Source organism: Bison bison, unplaced genomic scaffold (genome assembly GCF_000754665.1).
Source record: "Bison bison bison isolate TAMUID 2011002044 unplaced genomic scaffold, Bison_UMD1.0 scf7180017864525, whole genome shotgun sequence".
Classification (NCBI taxonomy): Eukaryota; Metazoa; Chordata; class Mammalia; order Artiodactyla; family Bovidae; genus Bison; species Bison bison.
In genome coordinates, this window is record NW_011495076.1 from 2,391,923 (window position 1) to 2,402,456 (window position 10,534).

Genomic DNA, 10,534 nt, shown 5'->3' on the forward strand with positions numbered 1-10,534 from the left:
ATGTTCTTTGTTTGGTAATGAGAGAACCAGAAATGGTTTGGAGTAAAATCAGGAGATGATTCATGTAGAACAGTTAGATTTTTACATCAGTTCTAATACATGATACTGTGTCATTTAAAATAATTTTTGAGAATTTTTAGGTGAAGGGATGGTTACTTTGGATATTTCTGCTTCAGTGACAGTTACCATAAATGGATAACTTATTTTTATGAAGGAGATGGAGGCAAATGAGATATATATTGAGATCTGTTAGATTTGAATAGATTGTTCTTTTTTGACATATGACATTTGACATATTCTTAATTGACATATAACCAGATTGTCCTTTTTAACTATAGACAACTACTAGATATATAGAATGTGAATTTCTAAGCCACAGGAAGTAATATCACTCAATTTTTTTTAGTTTTGATAATTTACACTGATGAATCTGATTATTTCCACAGTTATTTTGCCTCCCTCATATTATTAGAGTAACTCAATATCAGACAGACTGTATTACCTTAGCCGTGTGGTATGAAACAGTATTCTCCCAAGGAGTGTGCAACCATCGTTGATATTGAAGGTGACCAGAAAATATTAGAACCTGTATCTATTGATGTTTAACTTTTTTAATTTACAGAGAAATTGACACTTCCTGCTGTTTAATGTTCAGATAACCAATTTTATATGTTCGGTAGATAAATAAATGTACTTACATTTGGGATATCTAAAATTTTCACTGACAGTTTACATTAGGGTCAAAGCAGTTCAAAAACCATTGGTCTAAAAGATAAGAACTTTGTCTCTTATTTGTCTAAAAGATTGGAAGCCTTTCTGTGAATATGCATGTCCAAATTTCAGTTTCAGCAAGTTTCTTTTTTGATAATGCTCTTTTAACAAAATAATTTCTGGTTGCTATCAATCTTCACTATCGAATTCAGTAGTCACTAAGCCACATGTGGATTGGGAGGATCCCCTGGAGAAGGAAATGGCAATCCACTCCAGTATTCTTGCTTGGAAAAACCCATGGACAGAGGAGCCTGGCAGGCTACAGTCCATGGGGTCACCAAAGAGTCAGACATGACTTAGTGACTAAACAACAACAACAACAACAAAGCCACGTGTAGCTGTTTCAGTTTAAGTTAAATAAAATTGAACATTCAGTTCCTCAGTTGCTCTAGTCAGATTTCAAGAACTTGTTGCTTGCATGGGCAAGCAGCTAGTATGTATTGGATAGTGTAGATATAGAACCATTTCCATCATCTCAGAAAGTTCTATTGAGCAATGCTGCTATACACTTTTCGCTCAGCAGTCTTAGTTTCAGCTCTTCAGTCTCTGCATCCATCAGCTAGCATCTGTAAGAAAATGTCAGAGGGTAATGGAAAGACATCATCAATTTTTTAACCTGTAAAGGTAAACCGAACTTTTCTTACCCAGAAATTAGTCGCTTTTCCTTTCCCAACTCTGTTAATCAACATGGATAGTTGAAATTGTTTTTTATGTGATTACATTTCCCTCTTAAAGTCTAGTAGTACTTAATTGGTACCATCCTATGGCATGTAACATTCAAAGTTTAATTCGTGCCTCTTAAGTTAGCCTGTCAGCATACTTGGAACCTCTTAGTCTTACTAAACACTATATATAAATTAAATGAAAGCCTATCTTTTTCTGGGAGAATGCTTCTCCTTTTCTGTTTGAATGAATGTTTGCTTTAAGCAGCATATGTCCAATATGAATGATTTTTACATTCTAAAATGGAATTTGGGGTTACAGAATATCTTAGATTGTAGGAAGAACTGCTGTTACTGTTTAAGTCCAATTCCCTTTCTTAAATAGAACATTTTTACAAACTCTAAAGAGAACTGAAGATTTTAATCAGAGTTAGTAGGGTTTTACCCTACCAGAATGCATTTTTCCCCAATGCCTGGGTTTTGCTGATTGCTTTGACCTGAATGGACAATGACACATTTGAGAAGAAAGTTGGCTCTTAGTCATGATGTAAGCACAAGTGTAAATAATTATAGCCATGCTGAGAAAGATTTGGGAATGGTAATAAGTTCACTTGAGTAATTGGTTGGGACCAAAGTAGATGGAGATAATCCAGAAAACATTTACTGCAAATGGTAGATTAAATGTACTTTCTGATAAATCATATTTGATCTCTGTGAATTACTTGATCATTGAAGCACATTGTTTATTTGTATTATTAGATGTGCATTTATGTTGTTTAAGTTTTATATGGCTTTAGTAATTAATAATATTTTATCAGTTCCTATTTTCCTTCTCTATACCAACTGTGAGCCGTAAACCCATTATTTATATATATACTTTTCTTTTAAGTAACCTGGACTCTCAACATCTATAGTAATTGATTCTAAAGAAAGTGGCTGGGTGGGTAGATTTACTTTATAAAAAGCTTCCTATTTAGTTTTGATTAACACTCGTCTCCCTACATCTTACCTTGTAGGAAACCACAGATATAATGTATGTTATTAATATCTGTACACAATGACTCTTACAGGTGGAACAATCCAAAGTTTTAATCAAAGAAGGTGGTGTTCAGTTGCTGCTCACAATAGTCGATACCCCAGGATTCGGAGATGCAGTGGATAATAGTAATTGGTAAGAAGGGTTTGTCCCTGCTGCTTTCCATTGCATTTGGGAATAGGGCTGGTTAGATTTTTTTAACATTTTAAATCTTCTCACCTATGGTTACTGAAATTTAAGTAATATGGTTTGGGTTCATATATCAACTTTGCCACTTACTTGTCATTATTGCTTAACTTCTTTGAACTGATTTCCTTTTCTATAAAATGATGATAACACTTTTCATAGAATTATTTTGAAGATAGACTCTAAAACATAGATAAAAGAATTCTCATTATTATAAGAAACTTTTCATTCTCTGCTATTAATTTTATCTGTTTTCTGTCACACCCTAATTTAAATATGATTTTAGACCTTCAGTTTTTCCGTAAGTTGTAAGTGAAGAAAATATCCATGACTTTCTATTTGGAAATAAGATATTAGGAGCTTATAAAAATATTTTAATTTTTCTTTGAGTTCTGCATTAATTTTGAAGTAAATTTCTTCAACTTTTGAAATACCTAAATAAATTCATCATGAGGCTTCTGTGTTGTTTAATCTTTTCATTTGAAATCTAAAACTCTTTGGATGTAATTTTTCATGTTGTAAAGTGTGTTTTTCGTTATTTAATCACTTAGTTATGTCTGACTCTTTAGTGACCCTATGGACAGTCTGCCAGGCTGCTCTGTCCATAGAATTTCCCAGGCAAGAGTACTGGAAAGGGTTGCCATTTTCTTCTCCAGAAGGTCTCCCTGACCCAGGGATCTTGGTGGATTCTTAACCACTGAGCCATCTGGGAAGCACCATGCATAAGTGGAATCTCAACTTAATTATTTTATTTATTTGCATTCTACAGCTGGCAGCCTGTTATCGACTACATTGATAGTAAGTTCGAGGACTACCTAAATGCAGAATCTAGAGTGAACAGACGTCAGATGCCTGATAACAGAGTGCAATGTTGTTTATACTTCATTGCTCCTTCAGGACATGGGTAAGTGCCTGAATACTTCTGATAACCTTTTTGTTGTTTTATTATTACTCATCTTTGGGTGCATGTGTTAGTAATCCTCATCTCTGTGGAGTATGTTTATACAACTTGTGAAGTTCCAAATTCCATATAAAAATGATTTATAAAAAATTAAGTCCTAGCCACGCTAAAAATGATTTTACTTCTTAGTTTCTCATGTGTAAGACTGTGCTTCATGGAGAGGAATATTGTTTTCATCATGGTTTGGTGTCTCAGTGTGGCTAATTTAGCTTTCCTGTTGACCAGTCTGCCACAGATTGAACAATCAAATAAGGAGAAACAGCCATAACGATTAGCTTAGACATATTCTAAGAAACTCCAAAGATATTATTTATTATACATCTGGTAGAGAACATTGCAAAAAACTTAAATACCAACTTTTTAATGTGCTGTTTCTTTCTTCACTAAATCTATTTTACTAATCTATTTCACCTTAGCTGTCACAGTCAAATTATTTAAGTATCCTATCATCAGTACTAACCTTCTACTTATTAGCAGTTAAAATTAAGATCTGAGTATTTAGACTTGTATCTGATTGGATTGTTTGTTTGTATGGCCAGCCTGTACTCCTGTTTTGGTCGTTTGTGTTTCTTTGTCATTTTGAGGAGATGAGCGTGTCATCGTCAACTGCAGATGTTTATACTTACTCTTCTTTAAAGTGAAAGTGAAGTCGCTCAGTTGTGACTGACTCTTTGCGACCCCATGAACTGTAGCTTACCAGGCTCCTCCGTCCAGGGATTTTCCAGGCAAGAGTACTGGAATGGGCTGCCATTGCCTTCTCCAGGGGATCTTCCTGACCCAGGGATCGAACCTGAGTCTCCCACATTTCAGGCAGACGCTTTACCATCCAAGCCACCTGGGAAGCCCTCTTCTTTAGTCTTTGGTTAAATGACTCAGGATAACTCCGCCCCCTGATGATTGTAACTCCACCATCTCTCCACCAAAAGGGACTGGACTGTTTCATAGCATTAGACTAAATAGTGTTGTCATCTAACACCAAAATTACAGTGGTATAAACCAGTTCCTTCAAGTGAAAGTCGCTCAGTCGTGTCCAACTCTTTCTGACCCCATGGACTATCGAGTCCATGGAATTTTCCAGGCCACAGTACTGGAGTGGGTACCTTTTCCCTTCTCCAGGGGATCTTCCCAACCCAGGAATCAAACCCAGGTCTCCTGCATTGCGGGCAGATTCTTTACCAGCTGAGCCACAACGGGAGCCCAGGAATACTGAAGAGGATAGCTTATCCCTTCTCTAGCAGATCGTCCTGACCCAGGAATTGAACCAGATTCTCTTGCATTGCAGGCAGATTCTTTACCAACTGAGCTATCAGGGAAGTCCACTTTCAAAAGTGTGCCTTTCTCTTTTGTTTTCTGCTTTCTTCTTTACCTTTTGCCTAGATAGGCTAGTGCCCATTATCACCATCTTGGTTGAGCAGAAAGCCTTAATTTTAAAGTTTACCATTTTTGTACTATCTGATTGTAGTGGTGCAACTGTTTCTTTTTCATTTCTAATATTCTTCTATAGTATTCTCAGAAAATTATATATTCAAAGCCCAAAATTGACTTATCTACTTAAAAGGCTAAAAAAAAAAAAACCTCAAAATACCATACTGTATCGTTTTTTTCTGAGAACTTGTTAGTTTCTTAATTTTCATATGTGTGTGTATGTGTGTGTATGTATATATATATATATATATCATTATAATATAACTTGTTAGGGCTTTTTCCTGAAAGCCAGCAAAGTAAAATCTTAACCTATAGTTAAGTCAATAGAAATTTGTCAGTTTATACCCACTTTTTATTATTTTAGATCTTTTGGACTGTCTCCAACATTTAGTAATTCTCATGAAATCACATTTCTCTTATCCCCTGAGGGAAAATATAGTCCTTAAAATTGCGTGGGAAATAAAATTTTTTTTAAAGAAAAAATTTTGATATTATGTGTAGTGGCTTGGGACCATTTCTTGTTTGTCACAAGGGATGAGAGTTCCAGATTTTAATTTCTTAGTATAACAATGTGCTTTTGAGTAGTTTGTCAGCTTAACTATTTTTAGAAATGGAACAAAGTTTTACCCACTGATATATGCTGCTGCAGATTAAGTGACATAATATGACATTGAGTTTTCTGTAGAGAGTTCCAAATTCCATGCTCACTAAAGAGTGAAATTCCAGGCAGCATAGTAGAGGAATTATGACCGTTCTACCTGGGTAGTCCCTGGATTCCCTTTTTGGAGGTTCTGTTTTTGGAGTAATTATATATTGGTCCAGCAGTGTATTTTCTGTGTCCCTTACCCCACCAGGTGTCATCACTGAACAAAGGGTTACTTTGTGATTTCAGCTGTTGTTGCTTCATTTCCTTTGTTCAGTGGTTGGTAACTGACTTGGAACTTGAATTTTTAAATGGTGTTTTTACAAACCTTTGGAATTTTTATTGCCACTTTGAAAAAAGTGTTAGTTTTATATAGATTTTTTTTCCCTTAGAAATGTGTATGCCTATGTATGTTTAATAAATATTTGTCATTTGCCCTCTATTCATTTTACTTATTTTGTTGTAGGCTTTGAGGTGTTAAATAGTTTTTTCTCTTTGCGTTTCATCGCTCAGTCGTGTCCGACTCTGCGACCCCATGGACTGTAGCTCCTTTGTCTCTGGGATTTCCCAGGCAAGAATATGAAGTGGGTTTCCATTTCCTTCTGTAAGGTATCTTCCCGACCCAGGGATCGAACCTGGGTCTCTGCATTGCAAGTGGATTGTTCAGTGTCTGAGTCACCAGGGAAGGGTTTATCTATTAGAAATTCTATAAAGGAGTTTCCTTTGTGTTAAAAAAAAAAAAAACTTAAAAATTAGATTTCTTGGAAAATATGATCTGAAATAAAATTAAATGGATAGAGGAAAAATTTCAACCAGTATGTAATCTCTTGTGAAATAAGTGTTTTCTGTGGGCATTTTGTAAGGTTTTAAAATTTGTTTTCTAGTTTAAAAGGGCAGAGGGTTTTATCAGGGCTTTTATAAAGGTTATATCTAAAGTTTAATTTTGTAAAAACTGTTTTAATATTCTTCAGCCCTGTCATTTTATGTTTGAGAAGTTGACTTCCCTGATTTCCTTGTCATGGCTATTTTCAAGTATCTTCCTCTTGGAAAGTTGAAATAATAAATGTTCTATAAATGTTGTTTTACTTTAAGTGTAAAATCTTGTTAACTTAGATTACAATTTAATATTTTATATTCAGTTCAGTTCAGTTGCTCAGTCGTGTCCGACTCTTTGTGATCCCATGAATTGCAGCACGCCAGGCCTCCCTGTCCATTCATTGGAGTTTCAGCTTTAGCATCAGTCCTTCCAATGAACACCCGGGACTGATCTCCTTTAGAATGGACTGGTTGGATCTCCTTGCAAGATTCATTAAAATTATAGATTAACTGAATTCTTTTCTGTTACCAGTTTAATGAGGTGGTAGTGGTAGTAATTTAACTTTGTCCTGCATATAATCTGGAAGGTAAACTCTAAAAATTTACAAAGGTGAGATTTAAAAAAAATATATATAGTGGAAATAATTAAGTTTATTTTATGTGCTCCATATTTCTCTCTTTAAATTTATTTATTTTTTGGCTCTGCTGGGTCTTCAGTGCTGTGTGTGGGCTTTCTCTAGTTGTGGTAAGCAGGGGCTACTCTAGTTGAGGTGCTTGGCCTTCTTATTGCAGTGCCTTCTCTTGCAGAGCATGGGCTCTAGGGTGTGCAGGCTTCGGTAGTTGCTGCACATGGGCTAAGTAGTTGTGGCACAGGGGCTTAGTTGCTGTACAGCATGTGGAGTCTTCCCAAACCAAGGATCAAACCCGTGTCCCCTGCATTGGCAGGCAGATTCTTAACCACTGAAACACCAGGGCAGTCCCAAATCCGAGATCAATTGACTGAGCCATGGCTTTTATATTTAGTGTTGTTATGTAATGATTGATGAAAAACAGGCAAAAACTTAAATATTTTCTCAAAATCAAAAAGTTTTTCAGTTACCACTAGTGAGATAAGGGTGCTGTTTATAGATAAATACGGTGTTATTCCAGCCACACACTCTTTCTGTAGTGTTCTCTGAATGCTAATATCAAAATTTAAAGGATTTAAGATGAGAATTAGAATTGAAGCTGTCTCATTTCTCCATATCTGCCTTCCTGTCTTCTTACCCTGTCTTTCTGCAAGTCAGCGGGTCACTACCACAAAGAAGTATAGTATTATTCATCAGTAAAAAAGGAGTATCTCATTAGTCTCTGCCGCTGCTGCTGCTAAGTCACTTCACTCATGTCCGACTCTGCTCAGCCCCATAGATGGCAGCCCACCAGGCTCCCCCGTCCCTGGGATTCTCCAGGCAAGAACACTGGAGTGGGTTGCCATTGCCTTCTCCCATTAGTCTCTGGACACACCGCCAATACACCCACCAATATATATATTAAATTATAGTATGCTAAGAGAACTCAAGGGCTTTCTGTTTATTTTAAAATATTAGTCCATAAAATTTATAATGAAATTAGACCTTTATTCCATTTTCCTCATGTTTTATCAAAGCTAAGGAATACTGTATTTCTATGCAAAATACTGCTGTTATCTTCATTTATTTTGTTAAATACTAATTTTTAGTCTAGTGTATTCTGCATGTGAGGAATAGGTGATTTTCATTTACAGTTATTCAAAGATGTAAGGAAAATTACAGCAGCTTAGTTTTTTAGTCAGCACATATTTGAACACCTTCTCAAGTGTTGGCACTGTACTAGATATTACAGAAGAGATGAATGAGACAAAGGCTTTTGCTCTTAAGGATCTTCTAGTGAGAAGATGGGAAGAACAAATACACAAGTAGGTGGTTACTATATGACAGATTAAGTGTTGTGATCCTTGAGGCTTCTAGTTTTAGGTTGGAGAAGAATTCTCAGAGGAGCATAGTAAGCTAGGTCCTAAAGGACAAATAGGAATTAGGCAAGCCAGCTAGAACGGGGATGGGAAAGTATGGTGATTTCACGATATTGTGAGAAGTTAAAAAAGGCTGGCATATTGGAAGTCAAAAGTAGTAAAAATGCTAAGGGATGCTGAGAGATGAGGTCAGCTAAAGAGGTTATGTTTTCACAGGCTTCGTAGGCCACACTCACTTAAGGAATCTGGCTTTAATAAGGTTTTCAGTCTGGGAATGACTTGATCAGAATTGGATTTTAGAAACATCATACTGACTGCAGTGTGCATGGTTTTGAGGGAAACCAGACAGATTGTTGTCATTATCAAAGTTTGGTGGTCTGAACCAAAGTAATGGAAAAGGAGATAAATATATAAATATTTTTATTTGTTCAGCAGGTTCTGGTGAATCTTTGGAATGGATAAATAGAGGAAGTTTATCCAGTCTGAGTCCTGGATTTCAGCTTTGAGTAACTGGGTGGATTGAAGTGTTACTTGCTGAGATAGAAAGTATAGAAGGGGAGGGGGTATTTGGGGGTTCAGATGAACTTATGATTTTGAGGTGCCAAAATGGAATGTCTGAGTAGTATTTCCATCAGGTGAACACAAGCCTGGAACATAAGAATGAGGTCTGGGCTAGGTATAAAGACTTGGGAGTTATTAAGCCATAAAGGATATTGAAGTTGTTGTAGTTAATGATAAGCTTATAGAATGTAGAGAAGAAAAGACCTAATAGAGAATTCTGAGGCATGTACCTTTTAAGGGACTAACTTACAAAGAGGATCCTGGAACTTACTTTAAGTAAACAGCTTGTGAGAGAGTAATGTCCGTGCTGCATAATGGGCAAATTAAAAATACCATTAAACACCACAGTGTTTCTGAGTTGGCTGCTGCTGACTAATTATATTAGCAGCCTGAAAGTATTTGGTGACCTTAAAAGTATGGCCAAGTGGAGGCAATAGTTAGAGTGTAATGAATAAAAGGGATGATGAAGAAGATGTTCTTTTGAGCCCCTTCACTGAGAAATGTACTGGGTAACAAGAAGTAAAAGAGGATTATAATTTTTCATTTAAAAACAAGACAGATTTCCCAAATTTGAGTGATAAGTAGAGTCTCTTGTAGGAAAGCTTATTAGGAGCCTTTCTGGATTTTCTGATTCTACTTTTGGGCCCACATACTGTGACCAGGGTATTAAAACACAGGAGTCAAATCTTTCTTAGGCATTCCAGTGCTTCTTGAAATCCTGTTCTTCCTAACTGTTACTGGCCCAATATACATCTTTAGAGAGTGTTTCTGATGAGGAAATTAAGTAGTTCCAGTGTATGTAATTTTAGCGTTGGAATGTGAAAAGTCTGTTCTCCCAAATTGGTCAATCCAGTCATATTAAATATTGTATATTTCAGACTTAAACCATTGGATATTGAGTTTATGAAGCGTTTGCATGAAAAAGTGAATATCATTCCACTTATTGCCAAAGCAGACACACTCACACCAGAGGAATGCCAACAGTTTAAGAAACAGGTAAGTAAAATGAGTTTGGAAATTCTTAGGATTCTAATACTATTCATGTAATTTGCAGTTTTGCATATTTTCATTATAATGTGTTACAGTGTGTTCCTCCTGCTACTTTACTGTGTGTGTGTGGTTGTTTACACTATATTAAAAATAACTGTTGAAAATAGTCTCCTGCTTTAGTTTTCTCCTAGGAGCCCATAAGTATTATCATGCCCTTCAGTGTGTGTGCTCAGTTGTTTAGTTGTATCTAACTCACCAGGCTCCTCAGTCCATGGAATTTTCCAGGCAAGAATACTGGAGTGGGTTGCCATTTCCTGCTTCAGGGGATCTTCTGACCCAGGGATCGAATCTCTGTCTCTTGTGCCTCCTCTTTAGGCAGGTGGATTCTCTGCCACTGAGCCACCTGGGAAACCATAATGCCCTTATCCTTTGTCAATTTAAATAAGGCTATTTTAGATGTTTCTGTATAGCTTCCACCACCACCCGTCCCCACAGG

At 36.3% G+C, this 10,534-nt stretch overlaps 1 protein-coding gene across 1 annotated transcript in view; it reads left to right on the forward strand.

Moving 5' to 3' along the window:
• SEPT7 (septin 7) overlaps window positions 1-10,534 on the forward strand; it is a 99,479-nt gene that overhangs the window by 66,508 nt on the left and 22,437 nt on the right. Inside the window, exons 4-6 of the mRNA XM_010831148.1 lie at window positions 2,504-2,604; window positions 3,425-3,559; window positions 9,927-10,044. Coding sequence (XP_010829450.1) covers window positions 2,504-2,604; window positions 3,425-3,559; window positions 9,927-10,044 — 354 coding nt within the window. The remainder of the gene's footprint in view (window positions 1-2,503; window positions 2,605-3,424; window positions 3,560-9,926; window positions 10,045-10,534) is intronic.